The 28,000-nt window shown below is 45.4% G+C and overlaps 1 protein-coding gene across 2 annotated transcripts; it reads right to left on the reverse strand.

The window, feature by feature from the left end:
* On the reverse strand, positions 1-28,000 carry nphp1 (nephronophthisis 1). Of its 2 annotated transcripts, XM_055902752.1 has the most exons (20): positions 27,785-28,000; positions 27,593-27,657; positions 27,409-27,472; positions 27,117-27,247; positions 26,640-26,841; positions 26,433-26,534; positions 26,261-26,337; positions 26,006-26,042; positions 25,803-25,887; positions 24,237-24,331; positions 18,079-18,207; positions 17,811-17,885; positions 17,566-17,676; positions 17,259-17,341; positions 16,703-16,779; positions 16,457-16,559; positions 16,247-16,359; positions 1,067-1,140; positions 849-893; positions 1-597 (listed from the first exon to the last, which is right to left on the reverse strand). In XM_055902752.1, the coding sequence occupies exons 1-20, from the start codon at positions 27,848-27,850 to the stop codon at positions 352-354; spliced, it is 1,980 nt and encodes a 659-aa protein (XP_055758727.1). In that variant the 5' UTR covers positions 27,851-28,000; the 3' UTR covers positions 1-351. The 2 variants fall into 2 exon arrangements, with proteins under 2 accessions (XP_055758727.1, XP_055758729.1); XM_055902754.1 differs by lacking the exon at positions 1,067-1,140 and having other exon boundaries at positions 509-597.

A 28,000-nucleotide genomic window follows, 5' to 3' on the forward strand; every position in this document is an offset into this window, starting at 1 on the left:
TGTCATCTATTATAGTTTATTATATATATAGAAAAATACAAAAACTAAATAGTAAGATATAACTAAGCAATAATGCCAGAGGGGATGTGGCATATGGCCAATATGCTGTTCTTAAGCACGGCGCAACGTGGAGTGCCTGGATACAGCCCTTAGCCGTGGTATATTGGCCATATACCACAACCCCCCGAGGTGCCTTATTGCTATTATAAACTGGTTACCAACGGTTCTGTCATACCAATGGTATACGCTCTGATATACCACGGCTGTCAGCCAATCAGCATTCAGGGCTCGAACCCCCCAGTTTATAATTTCGAATAAATAACTCTGGAAACAGAGGGATTTATGCAGTTGCTATTGGGCCATGCAGAGGAGGTCATAGGTGAGCTGTGAGATGTCAAAGGCTTGGTGGCGAGGGGGGCTGTCGGGGTTGTGTGTGTGGAATGGTTCCAGGGAACTGTTGAAGATGACTCGTGCCCGCTGGTTCTCCACCATCTCATCAGCCCAGCGAGGAGGGGGCAGGTCAGCTGAGTAGAGGAGAGGATACATGTTGTCCATGTATACCCTCACAAACTTTCTCTTCAGCAGCGGTAGGTCCCTCTGAAAACCCCCCACACACACGCAAATCCACCATCACACAAAACACATACCCACAGAACAAGCCAGTTCAGCAGTGCCACAAAAAATAGCTTCACAATTCCTCAACCACCAGAAAAATACGTAAGGGCCGGTTTCGTGCACACTAAAAAGCACTTTAAAATGGAGAAACTCAATCAAAAATACTTCCGTTCAGGATTAGGCTTAATCTGTGTCTGAATGTTCAGAAAGGTCTGCTCTAAGGATTTGCTTACCTTTTCAGATCTCTTCATATTGCTCTCAGCCTCCAACCAAGACTTCTGAACAGAAAAACAATTCAGTCAGCATTAGAGTAAACATTATAGTAAATACACTGTAGCTAGCCAATAAGTCTATAAAAGAGCCCACTGATTCCTGAAAATAGGGTCTGAATTGCATTAGGTTATCAGGGGGTGGTGAGATGAGCTAGCCTCGATCCGGCAACGGAATTTACCCTCAGGGCATCCAGCAGGTCCGATTGGTCCATGATCTCTGGGAAGGTGGCCAGCAGAGGACTACAGATCAGATCTGTTGGGGAGTGACATCGGCCCGAGAAAATTCCTCATTAGTAACGAACAGCTACTGCAACACATACCGTACTGTACTACCGTAGGAAAAGCAGTCTGGTGTTCTCTGTATCTGATCAGCCGCATAGGTGAAACAGGGGCAACACCAATCTGACAAGATTACCTTCCTGGGCCCGGTTCCCCAAAAGCATCTTAAGGCTAAATTCATCATTAGAACCTTCATAGGAGCATCGTTAAATCTCTGTTCTGTTTCCCAAAACCATTGTTACTAAAGTTGAACTTGAAAACGCTTGTCATTTACCAACTGCCTCAGACCACTCGCAGAACAGCTAAGTGTCACTATATACACTGCTCCCAAGTGGCTCAGAGGTCTAATGCACTGCATCGCAGTGCTAGAGGCGTCACTATAGACCCTGGTTTGATCCCGGACTGTATCACAACCGGCCGTGATCTGGAGTCCCATAGGGTAGCGCACAATTGGCCCAGCGTCATCCGGGTTAGGGGAGGGTTTTGCCGGAGTAGGCCGTCATTGTAAATAAGAATTTGTTCTTAACTGACTTGCCTAGTTAAATAAAGGTTAATTAAAATGTAATTCAAAATACACAGAAGATCTGAGTTAAACATACACTGAATGTATAAAACATTAGGAACACTTTCCTAATATTGAGTTGCACCCCCTTTTGCCCACAGAACAGCCTCATGTCTTCGGCATGGACTCTACAAGGTGTCGAAAGCATTCAATGGGGATGCTGGCCTATGTTGACTTCAATGCTTCCCACAGTTGTGTCAAGTTAGCTGGATAACCTTTGGGAGGTGGACCATTTTTGAAACACACGGGAAACTGTTGAATGTGAAAAAACCCAGCAGCGTTACAGTTTTTGACACACTCAAACCGGTTCGCCTGGCACCTACTACCATACCCCGTTCAAAGGCACATCAATCTTTTGTCTTGCCCATTCACCCTCTGAATTACACACATACACAATCCATGTCTCAATTGTCTCAAGGCTTAGAAAACCTTCTTTAACAAGTCTCCTCCCATTCATCTACAATGATTGGCTCCACCCAGTACCCTTCCTTGAACTTAGTCACTGTCACTAGCCGGCTACCACACGGTTACTCATCCCTGCACCTTCAAGGCTGCTGCCCTATGTACATAGACATGGAATCACTGGTCACTTCAATAATGTTTGCATACTGTTTTACTCTTTTCATATGTATATACTGTATTCTAGTCAATGCACAATTGGCCCAGCGTAGTCCGGATTTGGCCGTCAGTGTAAATAAGAATGTGTTCTTAACTGACTTGCCTAGTTAAATAAAGGTTAAATAAAATAAAAGTGTGTTTAACAGGTGACATCAATAAGGGATCTTCTCTTTCACCTGGATTCACCTGGTTAGTCTGTCATGGAAAGAGTTCTTAATGTTTTGTACACTCAACGTAGAATCAAGATGTTTATTTTTTTATATTTCACCTTTATTTAACCAGGTAGGCTACTCTCATTTACAACTGCGACCTGGCAAAGATAAAGCAAAGCAGCGTGACACAAACAACAACACAGAGTTACACATGGAATAAACAAAACATACAGTCAACAACACAATAGAAAAAAATAAAGTGTGTGTGCAAATGGCATGAGGAGGTTAGGCAATAAATAGGCCTAACCTATTTAAATAAATAGTGAAGTAATTACAATTTAGAAAATGAACACTGGAATGATAGATGAGCAGATGATGATGTGCAAGTAGAAATAATGGTGTGCAAAAGAGCAGAAAAGTTAATAAAAACAATATGGGGAAGCGGTAGGTAGATTGGGTGGGCTATTTACAGATGGACTATGTACAGCTGCAGCGATCGGTTAGCTGCTCAGATAGTTGATGTTTAAAGTTAGGGAGAGAAATATAAGTCTCCAGCTTCAGCGATTTTTGCAACTCGTTCCAGTCATCGGCAGCAGAGAACTGGAAGGAAAGGCGGCCAAAGGAGGTGTTGGCTTTGGGGATGACCAGTGAAATATACCTGCTGGAGCGCATGCTATGGGTGGGTGTTGTTATAGTGACCAGTGAGCTGAGATAAGGTGGAGCTTTACCTAGTAAAGACTAATAGATGACCTGGAGACAGTGGGTCTGGCAACGAATATGTAGCGAGGTCTAGCCGACGAGAGCATACAGGTCGCACTGGTGGGTGGTGTATGGGGCTTTGGTGACAAAACGGATGGCACTGTGATAGACTGCATTCAGTTTGGCTATTTTGTAGATGACATTGCCGAAGTCGAGGATCGGTAGGATAGTCAGTTTTACGAGGGTATGTTTGGCGGTGTGAGTGAAGGAGGCTTTGTTGCGAAATAGGAAGCCGATTCTAGATTTAATTTTGGATTGGAGATGCTTAATGTGAGCCTGGAAGGAGAGTTTACAGTCTAGCCAGACACCTAGGTATTTGTAGTTGTCCATATATTCTAAGTCGGAACCGTCCAGAGTACTGATGCTAGTTGGGCGGGTGGGTGCGGACAGAGAATGGTTGAAAAGCATGCATTTATTTTTACTAGCATTTAAGAGCAGTTGGAGGCCACGGAGTGTTGTATGGCATTGAAGCTCGTTTGGAGGTTTGTTAACACAGTGTCCAAAGAAGGGCCAGATGTATATAGAATGGTGTCGTCTGCGTAAAGGTGGATCAGGGAATCACCCGCAGCAAGAGCGACATCGCTGATATATACAGAGAAAACAGTCGGCCCGAGAATTGATCCCTACAGCACCGCCATAGAGACTGTCAGAGGTCCAGACAACAGGCCATCCGATTTAACACACTGAACTCTGTCTGAGAAGTAGTTGGTGAACCAGGCGAGGCAGTCATTTGAGAAACCAAGACTGTTGAGTCTGCCAATAAGAATACGGTGATTGACAGAGGACGAAAGCCTTGGCCAGGTCGATGAAGACGGCTGCACAGTACTGTCCTTTATCGATGGGGGTTACGATATCGTTTAGTACCTTAAGCGTGGTTTAGGTGCACCCGTGACCAGCTCGGAAACGGGATTGCACAGCAGAGAAGGTACGGTGGGATTCGAAATGGTCAGTGATCTCTTAATTGACTTGGCTTTCTAAGACTTTAGAAAGGCAGGGTAGGATGGATATAGGTCTGTAACAGTTTGGGTCTAGAGTGTCACCCCCTTTGAAGAGGGGGATGACCGCGGCAGCTTTCCAATCTTTAGGGATCTCGGACGATACGAAAGAGAGGTTGAACAGACTGGTAATAGAGGTTGCAACAATGGCGGCAGATCATTTTAGAAAGAGAGGGTCCAGATTGTCTAGCCCAGCTGATTTGTACGGGTCCAGGTTTTGCAGCTTTTTCAGAACATCTGCTATCTGGATTTGGGTGAAGGAGAAACGGGGGAGGCTTGGGCAAGTAGCTGCGGGGGGGTGCGGAGCTGTTGGCCGGGGTTGGGGTAGCCAGGAGGAAAGCATGGCCAGCTGTAGAGAAATGCTTATTGAAATTTTCGATTATCGTGGATTTATCGGTGGTGACAGTGTTTCCTAGCCTCAGTGCAGTTGGCAGCTGGGAGGAGGTGCTCTTATTCTCCATGGACTTTAAAGTGTCCCAAAAAAATTGGGAGTTAGAGTTACAGGATGCACATTTCTGTTGGAAAAAGCTAGCCTTTGCTTTCCTGACTGACTGCGTGTATTGGTTCTTGACTTCCCTGAACAGTCGCATATCGCAGGGACTATTCGATGCTAGTGCAGTTCGCCACAGGGTGTTTTTGTGCTGGTCGAGGGCAGTCAGGTCTGGAGTGAACCAAGGGCTATATCTGTTCTTAGTTCTACATTTTTTGAAAGGGGCATGCTTATTTAGTTTTAAAGAACGACCGGGCATCCTCGACTGACGGGATGAGGTCAATATCCTTCCAGGATACCCGGTCCAGGTCGATTAGAAAGGCCTGCTCTCAGAAGTGTTTTAGGGAGCGTTTGACAGTGATGAGGGGTGGTCGTTTGACCGCGGACCCATAGCAGATGCAGGCAATGAGGCAGTGATCGCTGAGATCCTGATTGAAAACAGCAGAGGTGTATTTGGAGGGCAATATCTATGAGGGTGCCCATGTTTATGGATTAGGGTTGTACCTGGTGGGTTCCTTGATGATTTGTGTGAGATTGAGGGCATCAAGCTTAGATTGTAGGACTGCCGGGGTGTTAAGCATATCCCAGTTTAAGTCACCTAACAGAACGAACTCCGAAGATAGACGGGGTGCAATCAATTCATATATGGTGTCCGGGGCACAGCTGGAAGCTGAGGGGGGTCTATAACAGGCAGCAACAGTGAGAGTCTGTCTGTCTGTCTGTCTGTCTGTCTGTCTGTCTGTCTGTCTGTCTGTCACATTTACAATTGGAGGATAAAAAATGTTTCAAATGAAAACCGAAAGATGACTTGCATAAAAAGATAAATAGGCTACATGGGCCTATACAGTGCCTTCAGAAAGTATTCACACCCCATTACTCCTCCATTCTCCTGTATCCCTCCTCGCACTGTTCCATTGAATCGCAGGCGGGCTCCGGCACTCTGCCTGGATCGATCGACCAACTCTCTATTTCCTCCTAGGTTGTTTTCCACTCATCCTTCTCCCGGGTCCATTTTTCCACCAAATGCTGTTCCTCCCTTTCACGCTGCTTGGTCCTTGTTTGGTGGGTTATTCTGTCACGGTCGTCGTATGGTGGAAGAGAGGAGGACCAAGGCGCAGCGTGAAGTGAATGCATTCTTCTCTATTTATTATCACGAAAACGAAGAACACTTTACAAACTATACAAAAACAATTATCGACGAACGTGAAGCTATAAATGACACAGTGCAGACACAGTGCAGACACAGGCAACTTACATATAGACATAGACAATAACCCACGAAACTACCCAATGAATATGGCTGCCTAGATATGGCTCCCAATCAGAGACAACGATAGACAGCTGTCTCTAATTGAGAACCAATCTAGGCAACAATAGACATACATACACCTAGACTAGACACTGCCCTATAAACATACAAAAAACCCTAGACAATACAAAATACATACATCCCCCATGTCACACCCTGACCTAAGTAAAATAATAAAGAAAACAAAGATAACTAAGGCCAGGGCGTGACAAGTAGTGAATTTCAAGCACAGATTCAACCACAAAGAACAGGTTGTTTTTCAATGCCTTGCAAAGGGCACCAATTGGTAGATGTGTAAAAATATAAAAAAGCAGACAGTGAAAATCCCTTTGAGCATGGTGAAGTTATCAATAAGGCCTTTGGATGATGTATCAATACACCCAGTCGCTACAAAGATACAGGCGTCTTTCCTAACTCAGTTACCGGAGAGGAAGGAAATTGCTTAGGGATTTCACCACGAGGCCCATGGTGATTTTAAAAGAGTTAGAGTTGAATGGTTGTGATATGACAAAACTGAGGATGGATCAACAACATTATAGTTACTCCACAAAACTAACCTAAATGACAGAGTGAAAAGAAGGAAGCCTGTACAGAATTAAAATACTCCAAAATATGCATCCTGTTTGCAACAAGACACTTAAGTAATACTGCAAAAACAATGTGGCAAAGAATTTACATTTTTGTCCTGAATACAAAGCGTTATGCTTGTTGCAAATCCAACATGTCACTGAGACCACTACAATGGAGTTGGCTGTATAGAACAGGTGTAGACTTTATACCGGTTCTATTCGGCAACAATGCAGAGTTAAAAAGTAAGACAAATATTTGCTGAATAAAAAAAACATAGTAACACCATAAAAACAAAAACAAGGCAATATACAAGGAGTACCGGTACAGAGTCAATGTGCAGGGGTACGAGGTAGTTGAGGTAATTGAGGGAATACAGTGCATTCAGAAAGCATTCAGACCCCTTGACTTCTTCCACATTGTTATGTTACAGCCTTATTCTACATAATGACAAACAACTGAAATATGTAGTGTGTGTGTATCAGCGGCAGTCGGTGCCGTTTAAGATGAGGGAGCATGATTTTTTTTATATATAATTATGAACATGGCATATTGGATGACTGTCATTCATAATCCATTCACCCAGCTCAATGTAACATCGATAGATATAGGCTACTACATGATACTTAAATTTTCCCTGTACCCATCATGAGGTTGCTACAACCTAGCCAATGAATGAAAGTTTACAACGTAGGTGTAAGGGGTGCGTGTTGGTGGCAGGGAAGTCAGGAGCAGGAGAACGAACTTGGTATATACGGAGTTGATTAATAAATACTGACAAACTCCAAAACAACCAAAATGTACAACATAACAAGTGGGTACAAAACCCGTCACACACCAACACTAAAATGCACATCACATACAAACAAAACAATCTCCGACAAGGACATGAGGGGAAACAGAGGTTTAAATACACAACATGTAATTGATGGGATTGGAACCAGGTGTGAAGGAAGACAAGACAAAACCAATGGAAAATGACAAATGGATCAGTGATGGCTAGAAGGTCGGTGACGTCGACCCCGAACACCGCCCGACACGTACTCCACCTTGCACTGCGCGCAGACCTTGCACTGGGCGCACACCGAGCAGGAGGAAACATAAACCCTCACGTCTTTAGCTAAAGTGGGCCACCAGTACTTCCCACTAAGACAGCGCACCGTCCGACCGATCCCAGGATGACCGGAGGAGGGTGATGTGTAGGCCCAATAGATCAGACGGTCGCGGACAGCAGACGGAACGTACAGACGCCCAGCTGGACACTAAGGGGGAGCGGGCTCTACACGTGACACCCGCTCAATGTCCGCGTCCAGCTCCCACACTACCGGCGCCACCAAACAAGAGGCGGGGAGTATGGGATTGGGATCCAAGTGCCGCTCCTCTGTGTCATACAGCCGGGACAATGCGTCTCCCTTAACGTTCTGGGAGCCTGGTCTGTAAGAAAGGGTAAACACAAAACGTGTGAAAAACATGGCCCACCTTGCCTGGCGAGGGTTCAGTCAGACTCGCCGCTCAGATGTACTCCAGATTGCAGTGGTCAGTCCAGATGAGAAAAGGGTTTCTAGCCCCCTCAAGCCAATGTCTCCACGCCTTCAGTGCCTTGACGACAGCCAACAACTTCCGGTCCCCCACTCATAGTTTCGCTCCGCCGGGCTGAGCTTCTTCGAGAAGAAGGCACAAGGGCGGAGCTTCAGTGGCATACCCGAGTGCTGAGAGAACACAGCTCCTATCCCAGCCTCGGACGCGTCCACCTCCACTATGAACGCCAAAGAGGGATCCGGATGGGCCAGCACGGGAGCCGAGGTAAACAAAGCCCTCAGGTGACTGAAAGCCCTGTCCACCTCAGCTGTCCACTGCAAGCGCACCGGGCCCCCCTTCAGCAGTGAAGTAATAGGAGCCGCTACCTGACCACAACCCAGGATAAACCGGTAGTAGTTGGCAAACCCTAAGAATCGCTGCACCTCCTTAACCGTGGTGGGAGTCGGCCAATTACGCACGGCTGCAATGCGGTCACTCTCAATCTCCATCCCTGACGTGGAAATGTGATACCCTAGGAAGGAGACGGACTGTTGGAAGAACAGGCATTTCTCAGCCTTGACTTACAGGTCATGCTCCAACAGGCGACCAAGCACTTTGCGCACCAGGGACACATGCTCGGCGCGTGTAGCGGAGTATATCAAAATGTCATCAATATACACCACTACACCCTGCAAGTCCCTGAAAATCTGGTCTACAAAAGCTTGGAAGACTGATGGCGCATTCATCAACCTGTACGGCATGACGAGGTACTCATAGTGCCCAGAGGTGGTACTGAAAGCCGTCTTCCACTCGTCTCCCTCTCGGATACACACTAGATTGTAAGCGCTCCTGAGATCTAGTTTGGTTAAGAAGCGCGCCCTGTGCATTGACTCTATCGCTGTGGCTATGAGCGGTAGCGGGTAACTATACCTCACTGTGATCTGATTAAGACCCCGGTAGTCAATACACGGACGCAGACCTCCCTCCTTCTTCACAAAAAAGAAACTCGAGGAGACGGGTGAAGTGGAGGACCGAATGTACCCCTGACGCAGGGATTCGGAGACATATGTTTCCATAGCCTCCGTCTCCGCCTGTGAGAGGGGATACACGTGACTCCTGGGAAGTGCAGCGTCTACCAGTAGATCTATCGCACAATCGCCCCGTCGATGAGTTGGTAATTGAGTCGCCTTCTTTTTAGAGAATGCGAGAGCCAAATCGGCATATTCAGGAGGAATGTGCACGGTGGAGACCTGGTCTGGACTCTCCACCGTAGTAGCACCAACAGACACCACTAAACACCTACCTGAGGACTCTCGCGACCACCCCGTGAGAGTCCTCTGTGGCCAAGAAACAGTGGGTTTATGACAAGCTAACCAGGGTAGGCCCAGCACCACGGGAAACGCAGGAGAGTCAATAAGGAAAATACAAATTTTCTCCGTGTGACCCCCCTGCGTCACCATGCCCAAAGGAGCGGTAACCTCCCTAATTAACCCTGACCCTAATGGTCGACTATCTAAGGCGTGAACGGGGAAGGGCACATCCACGGGAACCTATGAGCTAACGCTCTATCAATGAAATTCCCAGCCGCGCCTGAATCTATGAGCGCCTTATGCTGGAAATGCGGGGAAAACTCAGGAAAAAAGTGACAAAGATATGAGCAACAGAGGACTCTGGGTGAGAATGGTGCCAGCTCACCTGGGGTGACGCCAGAGCGCCCTGCCTGCTCCCTCGATTCCCAGAGGAACCTATCCGGCACCGACCAGCAGTGTGACCTCTGTGGCCACAGATGGTGCACGAGTGGAAACCCCTCCGGTCTCCCTGCGCACCGCCCATCCCAGATCCATGGGTATCAGAGATGGGGTGCGGCAGGATGGAACCACCAGACCCCGATCTGGACGTCCGCGAGTAGCCAGCAGGTTGTCCAGCCGGATGGACAGGTCCACCAGCTGGTCGAAAGTGAGGGTGGTGTCTCTGCAGGCCAGCTCCCGACGAACGTCCTCGCGCAGACTGCAGCGGTAGTGGTCGATCAAGGCCCTGTTGTTCCAACCTGCGCTGGGGGATGGAACAGCCAGGGTCCTAAACTCCAGGGCAAACTCCTGGGCGCTCCTCGTCTCCTGCCTCAGATGGTAGAGGCGCTCACCCACCGCTCTACCCTCGGGCAGGTGGTTGAAGACTGCCCGGAAACGGCGGGTGAACTCCTCAAAATGGTCCAACGCCGCATCTCCCTCTCTCCACACGGCGTTGGCCCACTCCAGGGCTTTCCCGGTGAGGCACAAGACGAGAGCGGACACCTTCTCACGGTCCGATGGAGCTGGGTGGACCGTGGCCAGATAGAGGTTTAGTTGGAGGAGGAAACCCTGGCAGTTGGCAGCACTCCCGTCGTACTCCTGTGGCATGGAGAGACGGATCCCACTGGGTTCAGGCGGGAAAGGGGCGCTCAGGAGAGACCCCGGTTGTGCTGGTGGAGGCGCTTGAAGAACTCGCTGTCTCTCCCAGCAGTCCATTGTCTTGATAACGCGATCCATGGCGGCGCCCAGATGGTAAAGCATTAACGCATGCTCCTGGACGCGCTCCTCCACCTCCATGGCCGAGGTACCTTCTCCTGCTGACTCCATTGGTAGGTTGGAGATTCTGTAAGGGGTGCGTGTTGGTGGCAGGGAAGTCAGGCGCAGGAGAACGAACTTAGTATTTATTAAACAACTCCGTTTATACCAACAAACTCCAAAACAACCAAAATGTACAACATAACAAGTGGGTACAAAACCCGTCGCACACCAACACTAAAATGCACATCACACACAAACAAAACAATCTCCGACAAGGACATGAGGGGAAACAGAGGGTTAAATACACAACATGTAATTGATGGGATTAGAACCAGGTGTGAAGGAAAACAAGACAAAACCAATGGAAAATGACAAATGGATCAGTGATGGCTAGAAGGTCCGTGACGTCGACCGTCGAACACCGCCCGAACAAGGAGAGGGACCGACTTCGGCGGAAGTCGTGACAGTAGGTGCACATTAGTCCAACAGTTACAAACAAGAGTTTCTATTGGACAAATTCAGGTATGTTTATCCCCGTTTTGTTCACTTCCATTTAAGAAACGTTTTCAACAGAATTGGCACAATGAATACACTCCTGATTACACGCAAACACAGTTAACTTTCATAGCAGCCACATACAAACAGCTTGTTGTATATATAATTCCTTCTTGCATCTATCTAAGTGCTCTCCTCCTCTCACCTTTTCCATTCGCTTGTGGACTTCAGTGTACAACACATCAGCTGTCTGTGACCAGGCAAAAAAAACATTTCCATGCCAAACCTTCATATCATAACCACTACACACAGCCTACATCGTTGTCATGTCATAGTCAACATAGCTACTAGAACTAACGTGTTAGTAAACCCGCTACAATTATGCAGTACAGCAGGGTTCAAACCAGAAGTGCTAGGACTCCTCGGGTAACTTGGCCTATCCACAAGTGGTACTTGAGAAGATGCATGAGATCATAGGCTTACTGGTAAAATGCACATGAGGGGGTACTTCAGGAGTACTCCGGGCAGAGCAAAATTCTGTTGATGGTACAATAACCAAAAAGGTTGGGAACCACTTCAGTAGTGTACTGTCAGCAGCAAGCACTACCTTACTTGGAAGAATTCCAGTGTTGGATAGCCATAGCCAGCTATCTAATATAGCATCCCTCTCTGTTTGAGCTGGGTGTTTGGGTAGGCCAAACTAGCTTGCAGCATTCGATGCTAGCTAAGTAAGTGAAAAATATATATACCGCGAAATATAGTTAGCGCTCTCTGGCCGGCAGGGAACGATGTACTGGGCCGTACGCACTACCCTCTGTAGTCTTGCGTTCGTATGCAGAGCAGTTGCTATACTAAGCGGTGATGCAGCCAGTCAAGATGCCCTCAATGGTGCAACTGTAGAACCTTTTGAGGCCCTGAGGGTTCATGCCAAACCTTTTCAGCCTATTGATGGGGAAGAGGCGTTTTCATGCACTTTTCACGATTGGTGTTTTTGGACCATGATAGGGCCTTAGTGATGTGGATACCAAGGAACTTGAATCTCCCAACCCGCTTCACTACATCCCTGTCGATGTGAATGGGGGTGTGTTCGGCCCTCAGTTTCCTACTGCCCGTCAGGAAGTCCAGGATCCAGCTGCAGAAGGAAGTGTTCAGTCCCAGGGTCCTTAGCTAAGTGAAGAGCTTGGAGGGCACTATGGTGTTGAATGCAGAGCTATAGTCAATGAACAGCAATCTCAAATAGGTGTTCCTTTTGTCCAGGTGGGAAAGGGCAGTGTGGACTGCAATAGAGATTGCGCCATCTGTGGATCTGTTGGGGCGGTATGAGAATCGGAGTGGGTTCAGGGTGTCTAGGATGATGGTGTTGATGTGAACCATGACCAGCCTTTCAAAGCATTTAATAGCTACAGATGTGAGTGCTATGGGGCGGTAGTCTTGGGCACAGGGACTATGGTGGTTTGCTTGAAACATGTAGGTATTATAAACTGGGTCAGGGAAACATGTAGGTATTACAGACTCACAGCTGTAATCACCGCCAAAGGTGCTTCTACAAAGTATTGACTCAGGGGTGTGAATACTCATGTAAATAAGATATTAAATGTTCAATAAATTAGCAACAATTTCTAAAAATATGTTTTCACTTTGTCATTATGGCGTAGTGTGTAGATGGGTGAGAAAAAAACACAATTTAATCAATTTTGAATTTAGGCTGTAACAACAAAATGTGCAATAAGCCAAGGGGTATGAATACTTTCTGAAGGCACAGTATACAGTGGGGCAAAAAAGTATTTAGTCAGCCACCAATTGTGCAAGTTCTCCCACTTAAAAAGATGAGAGAGGCCTGTAATTTTCATCATAGGTACACTAACTATGACAGACAAAATGAGGAAAAAAAATCCAGAAAATCACATTGTAGGATTTGTAATGAATTTATTCGCAAATTATGGTGGAAAATAAATAAGTATTTGGTCAATAACAAAAGTTTCTCAATACTTTGTTATATACCCTTTGTTGGCAATGACAGAGGTCAAACATTTTCTGTAAGTCTTCACAAGGTTTTCACACACTGTTGCTGGTATTTTGGCCCATTCCTCCATGCAGATCTCCTCTAGAGCAGTGATGTTTTGGGGCTGTTGCTGGGCAACACGGACTTTCAACTCCCTCCAAAGATTTTCTATGGGGTTGAGATCTGGAGACTGGCTAGGCCACCCCAGGACCTTGAAATGCTTCTTACGAAGCCACTCCTTCGTTGCCCGGGCGGTGTGTTTGGAATCATTGTCATGCTGAAAGACCCAGCCCCGTTTCATCTTCAATGCCCTTGCTGATGGAAGGAGGTTTTCACTCAAAATCTCACGATACATGGCCCCATTCATTCTTTCCTTTACACGGATCAGTCGTCCTGGTCCCTTTGCAGAAAAACTGCCCCAAAGCATGATGTTTCCACCCCCATGCTTCACAGTAGGTATGGTGTTCTTTGGCTGCAACTCAACATTCTTTGTCCTCCAAACACGACGAGTTGAGTTTTTACCAAAAAGTTATATTTTGGTTTCATCTGACCATATGACATTCTCCCAATCTTCTTCTGGAGCATCCAAATGCTCTAGCAAACTTCAGACGGGCCTGGACATGTACTGGCTTAAGTAGGGGGACACGTCTGGCACTGCAGGATTTGAGTCCCTGTAGTGTGTTACGTAGTGTGTTACTGATGGTAGGCTTTGTTACTTTGGTCCCAGCTCTCTGCAGGTCATTCACTAGGTCCCCCCTGTGTGGTTCTGGGATTTTTGCTCACCGTTCTTGTGATCATTTTGACCCCATGGGGTGAGATCTTGCGTGGAGCCCCAGATCGAGGGAGATTATCAGTGGTCTTGTATGTCTTCCATTTCCTAATAATTGCTCCCACAGTTGATTTCTTCAAACCAAGCTGCTTACCTATTGCAGATTCAGTCTTCCCAGCCTGGTGCAGGTCTACAATTTTGTTTCTGGTGTCCTTTTACAGCTCTTTGGGCTTGGCCATAGTGGAGTTTGGAGTGTGACTGTTTGAGGTTGTGGACAGGTGTCTTTTATACTGATAACAAGTTCAAACAGGTGCCATTAATACAGGTAACGAGTGGAGGACAGAGAAGCCTCTTAAAGAAGAAGTTACAGGTCTGTGAGAGCCAGAAATCTTGCTTGTTTGTAGGTGACCAAATACTTATTTTCCACCATAATTTGCAAATAAATTCATAAAAAAATCCTACAATGTGATTTTCTGGATTTTTTTCGCTCATTTAGTCTGTCATAGTTGAAGTGTACCTATGATGAAAATTACAGGCCTCTCTCATCTTTTTAAGTGGGAGAACTTGCACAATTGGTGGCTGACTAAATACTTTTTTGCACCACTGTATATATTAATCATATTGAAATCAATTTTGTTCAATCAATTGACTATTTTTCCAATAGGCTTATCCTTTCCTCAATATATTTCATGATGTGTAAAAAGGAGCGCAATGATGTGCAATCTGTGATTTAGTGCATTGTTATTGGGTAAGCATTAGAATAAGCCGTCTCAATATTTGCAGCCATATAGGTGGTAATATTTCGGGTCGGGTGAAAAGGGGGTGTGGTGGGATTATTTAAGATACTCTTTGAAGAGGTAGGGTTTTAGATGTTTTTGGGAGATGGGTAGGGACTCTGCTGTCCTAGCTTCAGGGAGAAGCTGGTTCCACTATTGGGGTGCCAGGACAGAAACGATGGGTCTTAGCGGGAGCTTCCCTCCCGTAGGGGTAGGAAGGCCCAGAGACCAGAGGTGGCCGAACGGAGTGCTCAGGCCAGTGGAGTGTGCAGAGGAGCGGGGTGACATGGGAGAACTTGGGAAGGTTGAACACCAGGCGTGCTGTGGTGTTCTGGATAAGTTGGAGGGGTTTGATGTAGAGCATGAACGAGTCACTGCTTTGATGTTTGCAGAAAACGACAAGGTTCTTTGCACTCTGGGAGGGGATGCCGTGGAGTTGTCAACCCTGTTGGAGAGGTATGAGCGGGCAGGACCGAGCCGGCCCGGGAGGAAACGGGACAGTGCGAGTCATAGGATGAGACTAGGGTTGAAGAGGCAGAACCAGGAGACAGAAGGATTTAACAGAAGGTAGAGATGATAGGATAGAAGAGGAGAGCGTAGTGGGAGAGAGAGAAGATTGCGACGGCACATGACCATCTGGGTAGGGGCTGAGTGGCTAGGGTTGGAGGAGAGGGAGACAGAAAAGGAAACAAAGTAGTGATCAGAGACCTGAAGGGGAGTTGCAGTGAGATTAGTAGGCCTGCAGCCTCTAGTAAAGATGAGGTCAAGCGTATTGCCTGCCTTGTGAGTTGGAGGGGATTGGGAAAGGGTGAGGTTAAAAGAGGCAAGGAGGGGAAAGAAAGTTGGAAAGAAATTAATCGAATGCAGACGTCGAGAGGTTGAAGTCGCCAAGCACAAAGAACGGTGAACCACTGTTAGGAAATTAGTTCATCAAGGTGTCAAGCTCATTGAGGAACTCTTTCAGAGCACCTGGTGGGTGATAGATGACAACAATGTTAAGCTTGAGTGGACGAGTGACAGTGACAGCATGGAATTCAAATGAGGACAGGTGAGGGAGGGGGAAAAAATCTCCAATTAGGAGAAATGCGTAGCCCTGTGCCACCAACACAACGACCAGATGCTCTCGGACTATAAGAGAACACATAGTCAGGTGAAGAGCTAATCTCTAGGTGCTGATCCATCATCAGTATGAATGGAGAAAGCTGATCCGAGAGCAGCGCTGCCTTTCTTTCGATCCTATCAGTATCAACACGTGCTCCAACGTTCTCTCTGCGTGCTGTTTTGGAAAATATGTGACATCTTCGGCCATTATAGGAACGATGCATCGTTAAAAACACTCATAAACCTGTTCGACCGCTATTGGGAAACCGGACTCTGTTCTACGTGGAAGACACAATCATGTACACTAAGTATTTGACCTGATCAATGGTGGTGATGCTGTATCCAACATATCATATATAGTCAACCCATTATCCCTATCCATGGGTATGTGGGAGTGTGTGTGCGTGCGTGCATGTGTTACCTGCATTCTGCATGGTAGCCCTGTCCATAAGCAGAATATCTGCCAGTAGTTGTCTGTGTAGAACCAGCAGGTGTATACTGGAGAGACTGCCCACTAGAGTGTCTGGAAGAGCACTGACAAAGCAGGGAGAGGAGTTAGTAGTTTTGATGTTCCTGTAGCTAGCTATGTGACAAGAGGTGCTGTAGCTTCGATTCCAAAATCCACACTCACCTCAGCTGTGACCTTGTGCGAACGTTTGGCGATTTCAGCTTGAGGAAGAGTTTAGGGAGTTTCCTGGACAACATCATCTGCTGGAACATGCCTGTTCCTGTGGCTGGGACCAGAAAGAGATCACAGGGACGATGAGAACCACAGAAACTTTAATTCTCAACATAACATTGGTAATAATGACCTCTCAATTCAATACAACTTTATTTATTAACATGTAATTAACAAGCACGTTTTGCGCGTTCATACCTCCTCTTGTTAATGACGGATCCACCTCTATGTCCTTTTCATACGGTGTGCCTCCATGCACAAGCAATTCATAGGTCCTACAGACAGATACACAGACAGTGACAGACAGACAGACAAAGACAGACAGACACAGGCATGAGATTCACTCCCAGACTATGAAATCTCTTCTGACATACTGTATGTGTTGATGACGACACTGGGCTGCGAGTCCTTTTTGGCTTCGGAACAGATCTCTTAGGGAGAAATGAGACGGAACGACATCAGCCCGAGAGCATTCCTCATTAGTGACAGACAGCTACTGCAACACATACCCTACTGTACTACCGTAGGAAAAGCAGTCTGGTGTTCTCTGTATCTGATCATCAGCACAGGTGAAACAGGGGCAAGACCAATCTGACTAGATGATCTTCGTGTTCTACGACACCCTCATGTACACTACAGTACGTAACCCGATCAATGAAATCAGATTTTGATATCTCTTAGGCCATCTGTGTTGATGGCGACATCGAGCTGCGAGTCTTTGGGGCGCTGGGCCAGTAAAGGAGCAGTACAGTACCTGTGTGGGACAGGTGCTCCGTTGGTGTCAAAGAGCTTCAGGAAGGCCCAGCCACAGCTCAGGTCTCCTCTCTCACCTGTAGACTGGAGAGCAAGAGCTCAATATAAATAAATGCAAATAAGAATCATTCGAAAATCATGTTATAGATACTGCTTATAATTAACCGTCTTCGTAGTACACCATTGGAGAAATAACAGCTACCTCCTAGGGCATGGCTAAAGGGGTTAGTCTACAGACATGGCTAGTGCACTGAAAGACAACGTAGACTTGAGTAGTCTTTCTCAGGAATGGTATAAGAAACGCTTACATTTCGGATGTATGTGACGCCAAGTTCAAATAATATTCCCAGCTCAGGAGCGTCCGAGTTGCACCTCAGAAAACAGTCCCCGTCCAAAAGGCTGGGTAGACTCCCAGTCATCTGCGAAACCAAACCAAACAACCATTTAAACTAAACTTTTAGCTTTACAGAAATACATTCAGACTATACAGCATGGCACGCTCTGCTCCATTTCAATAGCTTGAGTGTTCAGTGATGTCTAAATGATGAAGTACCCGGGGAGAAAAGGACCAGGTCTTGACGTTGTTTGCTTGGCAAGTGGCTCGGATGGTGTGGATGTTACTAAGAACCTAAAAAGAGTAGACGGTCAACAATGAAATGATTGACCCTCACTCACAACATTCACAACAGCCTCAATGACATTATATAAAAAGAGCTAGGTATGTTGAAAGGAACAAATGTTGGGCAAGAGAAGAGTGTAGAAAGACACAATCTAGTCAAAAAGGCATCATGGGTGAGCACGGCAGGGTAGAGGTATCCCACCCGAGTACCGTCGAAAGCGCAGAGGCGGATGTGCCGACTGAGGACTTGAACTCCGACCCCTGGGGTGGGGATACTCTTACAGCTCCACACAGTCAGAGTGAGGGACGTCCTCGCTGTCCTCTGACGAACCTATGGGGGACGAGAGGGTTCCTTCTTACTTCTAATACATGCAAAATAGTCATGCCTACACCATCCTAATGAAGATAAAGTCCTGACTCACAATGGTTGAGTCAAACGAAACAGCACACACTAATAACAATTGTCACCAACACACACACAATAACTGACACGAGGGCTGTTACAGTGACCGCATTACCGCCACACCGGCGGTCATGCGTCATGACCACAGTCAAATTCCATGTGACCATTTAGTCGCGTACCTAGGCTTCTCCAAGCTCTGATGCTGCTGATGGTCGTTAGTAGTGATGGATTCTATTAAAATGTAACATGTTCAAGTTAAACTGTAGTTAGTTTGTAACCTGTTTAGTGAATGATTACTGTGAGTATTAATGGATTTTAGGCCATGAAACTGTGCGTATGCTAATTTAGAAAAGTTGACCTAATCAGATAAGAGGATCAGAGAGCAGGGTCAGGCCCAGAACAGAAGATGGGCATCTGGCTAAACAAAGAGAGGACCATGGACATTCCACAGGGGAAAGGAGGGAAACTCATTTGGGTCATGAAATGTATAGCTGGGGAGGTGACACCAACAAGAGGTTGGTGACCAAAAGGAGGGAAAAGTATAAGACGTTTTGTGAACTTTCTAAATTTATGCACTCTGCTGACTGTATCCTTGGTATTAAATACTAGAAACTTCTCTTGAGCTTTTGGTCTCAATTCCTTATTGTAAAGAGGTTGCAAAAGCATTTTTCTTGATAACAGTAGCCTACCAAACTTGCTAACTGTTGGTACTCAGCACTCTATTGTCCCTCTAAATCCCTCTAATCACTTTAAGAAAATCAAACACTTCCTGAGAGCCCATGAGCTCATGTTGCGCAACATTTCTATAGGTTATGTAATTGCGGGAGAAAACAGAGTGATGGCTGCTAATAAAAAGAGGAGGATCCCATCAGCTTTCTGTAGGCTAGGCCTACTATATTTATTTCTCAACTTTCCTAATGTTAAGCACATTGTTTCTCTTTACAAAAGGAGTATAGCCTACCTGACTGGCATTTAAGTGCGTAGATGACATTTATTTTTCCCCCATGTATTTTCTCATGGTCCATTCTAAATACAAACTAATTTCACACATATATTATTTAGGATACATAAAGACAACATTAAACCAAGAATAGTCTGATGGGTCTACAATTTTAGCCTATTACTTGTGAATGATGTATTATCACTTGTGAATTATGTATTATCACTTGTGAATGATGCCCAGCGTGTGCAGTAAGGCAAGAAACAGTGCATGCCTTTTTCACACCAACTTTTTCAAATCAATGTCTAACCTAATAGAGCCTAGCCCATAGGCCTATATGTTTTGATAAGGTTTGTATCACAACTAAAGTGGCCAAATAACTTCTTAAAATTAAGCACAATCCGCTTTACAACCAGTGTAGAGCCTAACTGGCATACATAGTGTTTCAAGTTTGGTTCAAGTTACGATCACTTTTGAGATTAGTGTTTTCCCGCTAATTGATTGAATTTTGGAACATCTGTGCTTATTGCTGACTTAGGCACCCCCGGTTCCATCGGCGACGGAATCCAAATCCGACGTCACCAAAAAAAAACTCCTGGGCCGGCCCGGGCGAACAAGACCTGACGATCCGACTGAGGCTCGACGTGGGATGGGCGCCTTCCAAGCCAACCGGGGCAAGGAAACTTCTCGAGCCAGCTAGGGCGTGGAAGCCCGACGAGCTGGCTAGGCACCCCCGGTTCCATCGGTGGGGGTACTGTTACGCCTGCTCCTGCTCGTCCCCCCTGGCACTCGAGGGCGCCAGGCTGCCCTGCATCACGCACTCCTGCCATCATCTATTACGCACACCTGCCTTCCCTCGTCAAGCGCTTCAGCAATATTGGACTCACCTGGACTCACTCATCACCTGTTTATTACCTCCCTATATTTGTCAGTTCCCCGTTGCTGCATTGAATGTAATTTGTCTCTATTACCAGTGTGCTGACGCTGTCCTGTCTCGTTCTATGTCCGTTCCCTATTAAATGGTTGACTCCCCGTACTTGCTTCTCCTCTCCAGCGTCATCCCCTGACAGTACCAGTCAAAAGTTTGGACACAACTACTCATTCAAGGGTTTTTCTTTACTTTTACTATTTTCTACATTGTAGAATAATAGTGAAGACATCAAAACTATGAAATAACACGTATGGAATCATGAGTAACCAAAAAAGTGTTAAACAAATCTAAAAATATTTGAGATTCTTCAAAGTAGCCACCCTTTGCCTTGATGACAGCTTTGCACACTCTTGGCATTCTCACAACCAGCTTCGTGAGGTAGTCACCTGGAATTCATTTCAATTAACAGGTGTGCCTTGTTAAAAGTTAATTTGTGGAATTTCTTTCCTTCTTAAAGCGTTTGAGACAATCAGTTGTGTTGTAACAAGGTGGTATACAGAAGATAGCCCTATTTGGTAAAAGACCAAGTCCATATTATAGTAAGAACAGCTCAAATAAGCAAAGAGAAACGACAGTCCATCATTACATTAAGACATGAAGGTCAGTCAATCCAGAACATTTCAAGACCTTTGAAAGTTTCTTCAAGTGCAGTCGCAAAAACCATCAAGCTCCATGATGAAACTGGCTCTCATGAGGACCGCCACAGGAAAGGAAGACCCAGAGTGACCTCTGCTCCAGAGGATGAGTTCATTACAGTTACCAGCCTCAGAAATTGCAGCCCAAATAAATGCTTCACAGGGTTCAGGTAACAGACACATCTCAACATCAACTGTTCAGGAGACTGCATGAATCAGACCTTCATGGTCGAAATGCTGCAAAGAAACCACTACTAAGGATACAAATAAGAAGAAGAGACCTGCTTGGGCAAAGAAACACAAGCAATGGACATTAGACCGGTGGAATAAGAAGAATACAAACAGTGTAGTCGTTCACTCCGCAAGGCAATCAAACAAGCGAAATGTCAGTATAGATACAAAGTGGAGAAGCAATTCAATGGCTCAGACACAAGACGTATGTGGCAGGGTCTACAGGAAATCACAGACTACAAAAGGAAAACCAGCCATGTCACAGACACCAACGTCTTGCTCCTAGACAAACTAAACACCTTTGCCCCGCTTTGTGGTTAATACAGTGCCACCGAATGGCCTGCTACCAAGGACTGTGGGCTCTCGTCTGTGGCCGACGTGAGTAAGACATTTAAACGTGTTAACCCTCGCAAGGCTGCCAGCCCTAGCCGTGTCCTCAGAGTATGCGCAGACCAGCTGGCTGGTGTGTTTACGGACATATTCAATCTCTCCCTATCCCAGTCTGCTGTCCCCACATGCTTCAAGATGGCCACCATTGTTCCTGTACCCCCAGAAGGCAAAGGTAACTGAACTAAATGACTATCGCCCCATAGCACTCACTTCTGTCATCATGAAGTGCTTTGAGAGGCTAGTCAAGAATCATATCACCTCCACCTTATCTGTCACCCTAGACCCACTTCAACTTGTCCATCTGGACAAGAGGAATGCCTATGTAAGAATGCTGTTCATTGACTATAACTCATCATTCAACACCATAGTACCCTCCACGATCATCATTAAGCTTGAGTCCCTGCGTCTCAACCCCGCCCTGTGCAATTGGGTCCTGGACTTCCCGACGGGCCGCCCCCAGGTGGTAAAGGTAGGAAGCAACATCTCCACTTAGCTGATCCTCAACACTGGGGCCCCACAAGGGTGCGTGCTCAGCCCCCTCTTGTACTCCCTGTTCACCCATGACTACGTGGCCAAGCACGCCTCCAACTCAGTCATCAAGTTTGCAGACGACACAACAGTAGTAGGCTTGATTACCAACAACAACGAGACAGCCTACAGGGAGAAGGTGAGGGCACTCAGAGTGTGATGTTAGGAAAACAACCTCTCACTCAACATCAATTAAACAAAGGAAATTATCGTGGACTTCAGGGAAACACCAGAGCTAGCACGCCCCTATCCACATCGACGGGACAGCAGGTGGAAAGTTTTAAGTTCCTCTGCGTACACATCACGGACAAACTGAAATGGTCCACCCACACAGACAGTGTGGTGAAGAAGGCGCAACAGTGCCTCTTCAACCTCTGGAGGCTGAATAAATTTGGCTTGCCTCACAAACTTTTACAGATGCACAATTGAGAGCATCCTGTCGGGCTGTATCACCGCCTGGTACGGCAACTGCACCGCCCACAACCACAAGGCTCTCCAGAAGGTGGTGCGGTCTTCACAACGCATCATCGGGGTCAAACTACCTGTCCTCCAGGACACCTACAGCACAGTGGGACAATCATTTGTTTTTCAACAGTACAATGACCCAACACACCTCCAGGCTGTGTAAGGGCTATTTGACCAAGAAGGGGGGTGATGGAGTGCTGCTTCAGATGACCTGGCCTCCACAATCACCTGACCTCAACCAAAATGAGATGGTTTGGGAGGAGTTGTACCGCAGAGTGAAGGAAAAGCAGCCAACAAGTGTCAGCATATGTATTTTTTAAGGGGCATTACAGCCACACAAGGGGAACGCCACCGGGAAATTCGAGGCCTGGTGAGAATATGATCAAGTGCTTGTCAAACGGTGAATGAGAGACTGATGAAGTTTTGATGTCTTCACTATTATTCTACAATGTAGAAAATAGTAAAAATAAAGAAAAACCCTTGAATGAGTAGGTGTGTCCAAACTTTTGACTGGTACTGTATGTTAGAATATTTATTTACTGCACAGAAGAACAAGTTGAACAATACAATAGGTCAACATGTGTACTATGGAGGAGAGTAGATTGACATAGGCTCGTGCTTTCGCTGTTCATTAGGCCTACTCATCTTGTTGGCTGATGAAAAGTAGACAAATGTGGGCAGTTCTTCTAACATCTGCAATATGTGCCTCGGAATTCGATAAGGACGCGCGCAATTGCGTCCCCGATGTGTCTGTCTTCACTTCCAGCCTACTTCTTAGCTGTGAGAAGGACCCGATCACGTGACGGGCATTGGATAATAAGAATTGAGATATCTGAGAGAGCCATGTGAGTGAGAGGTGCTTCGGAGCACGGCAGCTGGGAGAAGGGAATTATAAGTATTATATTCAGCCCAAGGGCACAGCGGACACTTTGGCCGCAAAAGGCATGGATTTTTTAGCGGGAATTACAGTCACACAAGGGGAACGCCACCAGGAAATTTGAGACATGGTGAGAATATTATCAAGTGCTTGTCAAACTGTGAATGAGAGACTGATGAAGTGTGTGCAGCCTGTACAAGAAACAAATCAGCTTTTTTCAAATCATCATTAGAGTCATATGATGCAGCCTTAGAATGTATAAAAAACATATAGCCCAACGTTTGTAGAACAACTAAAGTTGCATAAATAACTCTAAATTAAGCATATAGGAATACCTGTTTCTCTGTTAAGCGCTTAACACAGAATAGCCGAATGTGCGTACTTCCTTGGAAATCGTTTGGAGAAAATATCCTTTCTATTTTATTCAGCTTTGTTCAATTGTATTGTTCATATTAGAAAATAATAAAAAATAATGCCATGGAATTCTGAGCAAATCTTCTTTGCTAAATTAACTAGTGTAGCCCACAGCCATATGACATAGCCTTATTAGGGCCTAACATGAGGACAATTCAGAGTATACTATTCTGTTCTTCTGAAATAGTCTAAAGAAACATGACATGAAGAAAATAGTCTATCTAAAATAAATCATGGATTTATTGTGAAGGTGTAGGCTATATTAAACGGATTTCTTAGACTTTTAAAAATGTAGATGTTCCAAAGGTCTGCATCAGTGGCTTGTAGGCTGTGTGTGGAAGCCAGGAGATGCTAAATGTGTTCATGTTAATTAACGGTCAAATACCATGAGACCAACAGTTATTTGTTTGACAATCACCAGCTGACAAAATGTCATGACTGCCACACCCCCAACATACATCAAGCTAAAGGAGGACCTATTTGTGTGATGTGACCTTTGCAAGTTGGCCATAACTGCTTTAATGTCATCTCAGTATAAATGCTTACCTTTCCAGTGTCTGGGTCCCGGAAGAGGTCTTTGAAGGACAGTTTGGATTGGCTCAACTCTGGCTGGATGTAGTGACTTGCTCTGTAGGTAATCCCTGTAAAACACACAGGCCACAGGCCCTTATGAAAACATACAAGCAAATTCTAGGTCTTATGAGCGGAAACTTCAACGTTGTGAGAATTTTGTGCAACTTCCGGCGTGTATTTACAGTGAACACTGAGGCTGTACCCTTACAGTTTTAGACAGTAGCCAATAGGCTATTATGGATATTTGAGCATAATGTACTGTAGGCCTGCCAACAAAACCAATGGACAAAATCCCATTACATTTCACGTTGAAATAGCTTTTGATTTCTAAGATATAGCCTACATGTAGTGTTCAATGCAGGCCTACATTGAATAAGATTTATAAAAAGTTGACATTAATGAATGTTGATTTACTTGGTCTGTAACACCATGGGCTAAATAGGTGACCGTAAATTGCATTGTATTGTGTTGTATGATTCAAGAAACCATTTTACAAAATAAAAGTAATTCTTAATACCATACAGATAAGTAGACAATGTAGACTACCCCTCTGCCTATTGGCTTATTTGCATATTCAAGTCTGTCTCAAAATACAACACTGCCCCTTTAATTAAGACATAAGCTTTTTACCTGACTGGCTTTTCAAAGACAGCTTGAAATGTAGCCTACAGGTTTTGCTCTCTTGTAGGAAGCAGTAACTCCCCATTGCTGACCTATACTTATTTCTAACGGGGCTAATAACTCGCTACCTACCAAAGAATATCAACAAATGTGCACTGCGCTCTGATCTGAAAAGTGAATTCACGCGCTGGTGATTGAAAGACCGCCAACAGAATTCTACTCCTTTGCACTCTGGCTCTGCCTACCACAAAATCAGACTCAATCTTGCAAAGTTAGATTTGTTTTGTTTTGTTGCTTTGAAAGGGGGCAGAAAAAACAATCTATATAGTGCAAATTAATGGGGTGAACTCAGTGAAGTTTAATCTCTTGCGTCTCTGCGCTGCCTGGCATTTCTTCTGCACGGCAGTCCCGGAGGAAGTGCACGGCCGCTGACGCACGCAGCTTGGTGGGAACATTGGGTGTGACCCTGTCCACTAGCTATTCCTTTGTTTGACTGTACAAACCATCCAACTATTGAAGAATTATGCAGATCATGAAAAGCATACAGCCTCTGGGGTGGGTGACCGACATGGCAGAAAATGTCTATGTCTTTGTGTGCATGCATGCCTGCTGTGACATATTAGCGGTGTGTGTGTGTGTGTGTGTGTGTGTGTGTGTGTGTGTAGCACAGAGGGTTAGTAAATGTGGGTATTTGATGAAGATAATGGTACATCAGAACACAGGGTACTAAAAGATGACGCAGCTGTTCTTTATCGATGACATCCAATCTGGCCCACAGTACACAAGCTGATGATACGTGATTAAATATTATTCGGGAGAACTATATACACACATTTTTTGTTGATCAGGCGAGTCTTTCTGTTCCGGCAGAATGTCATGCCTCTGTGAGACAAGGCTGATCTAAGTTCAGAGACTTACCTTCATCTAGTAGTTTAGAGAGGGTGGATGACCTGAACCCAGCAGGGATAGCACCCATGGCTGACAGAACATCAGTAGCATCAATCTGAAAATAATTTCACACAGGAATAGACACACACAAATGTACATGTGCATACACACACACAAGTAGTAGATGATGTTTTACAATCTAGTTGAACTGGTCCACCACTAGCTCCTCTTACCTCAGTGATGGCTCTCCTCACACTGTCCCAGTTTGAGCTGTCAATGTGAGAAGATATTCACTGTGACAGTCATTGGGAACACTAGAATACCATCATCATCACTGTAAATGTATGTGTTATCAATTACAGAACAACAACAACAAACTTGATTGTCTAGCAGTCAGAAAAGTCATAATCATTTTGTTCAGGGAGTGATAGTCTTCGAGCAACGCATTTGTGAACATTGCCATCTAGTGGTTATGAAGAGAACCTCACCTCTGCTTCCTTTTGGACTCAAGCTCCTCATCCTCTGACGCTTCCTCATCATCATCCTCATCCTGGTCTGAATATCTCTGAAACATACAAGCACAACATAGATAAAACTATATGTTTTGTTGTAATTAGAATTACAGCAAGCAACATCAAAGAATTGGTCAACTGATGGTACCTTCAAGTAGGTTTTGGGGACTAGTCCCTTACTGCCCTTTGAGTCCTGAGCAAGCCACCAGCCATCCTCATTTTTACTGAGAATCGTCAGGACCTCACCCATCTGAAAAGATAAGCAAAAAATAGCACCACTGTTTAACTACATTATCACAAACAGTCAGGATATGATCTTTGTATGCTAGTGAATTTGTCTGAGCAGTATTTTGACCTGAATGGTAAGATCTCCTTCCTGCTCTCCTTTAAAGGCACTGATGACCATATATGTGGCAGTGCCTGACTCTGGGATTTGTTCCATGGTCTTTGTGACTACATCTTCCTCATCAACTTCTTCCTCATCTTCTACACTCTCCTCTTCACTCTCCTCTTCCTCACTGTCTTCCTCCTCCTCATCTTCCTGGGCTTGGCATGACCTGGGGAGAAAATGGGCAGATGGTCTTTCTCTTTGGACACTGGCAGTTTCAAGAACTTGTCTTACTTGAACACATAGCTACGCGGTAGATAACAACCTCCACTAGCAGAAGCCAGGCAGGTCTGTTTTGAAAAAAAGGGCCTACAACTCACCTATGAGGCCTGGGAGACAGAAACCATCATCACAAGTCATGGATCAAAATGTAGACAATATTACACAATCACAAGGACTATAGTCTTGAATGCGTTTATTAAGAAATATTGCTATGGTCCGCACCCTCCCTCACGTTTCTGGGGCGGAGAGAGCTCCTGGACTAGGACCAGCAGCTTCTCCTCAATCCCCCGCAAACGGCATTCCTCCTCCATCTTCCTCTGGTCGTAATTCCCCACTGGGGCTGGCTCATCAGCCTTTAGTGCGGAGCAGATGAAAAATGTGTAGCTAAGTATAGTAGCTAGCTAAAACAACAAAAGTATGGAGCAGCATTTCAAAGACAAAACAACGATGAAAATGAATGGAGGAAAGAATGTAGCTAGCTAGCTTAATAAATGCTGTATATACATAACGTTACCTTGGTTAACTTCTTGAGCTTCCTGGTTGTCTCCTCCACTAAGTTTTGTAGATGTATGCATCGACTGGAAGAAAAGGCAACGTTTTAAGTTAGCTAGTTATACTATCCATAAGTTAGCAGCTAGCTAACTATAACTAACGTTTAGCAGATTTGAATAAGTGAAGGGTGTAGCAACGTTAGCTACCTCTGATATGCCTCTGTGCGCCCTGACCCACCCGACAGCCGTGCATCTTTTATCAGACTGTCAACCTATGGAACGTAAAACACATGTATCACATATACGATGGATCGTAGCCTAGGATGACTGCAACCAAGCAAAGCAGGTAAACTACCATGCATTGCACTCAAGTTAGCTAGCTAACGCTAGCTGGCTCACCTGTCTTTTGATATCATCCGTCTCTCTTTGCACTGTTTGCAGAGGCCCTTGTCTTTTTGGTGGCATAGCTAGCTATATATGTATATTATATATTTTTATTTCTAATTAAAATATTATACAAAACAAAATTAAGCCGCTAGCAACTGCAAGTTCACACTTATCAGACGCTTTTAGTTGTCGCTAAGCAACGACTTCCGTTCCACCACATATTTCTAA

Source organism: Salvelinus fontinalis, chromosome 37 (assembly GCF_029448725.1).
Source record: "Salvelinus fontinalis isolate EN_2023a chromosome 37, ASM2944872v1, whole genome shotgun sequence".
NCBI lineage: Eukaryota > Metazoa > Chordata > Actinopteri > Salmoniformes > Salmonidae > Salvelinus > Salvelinus fontinalis.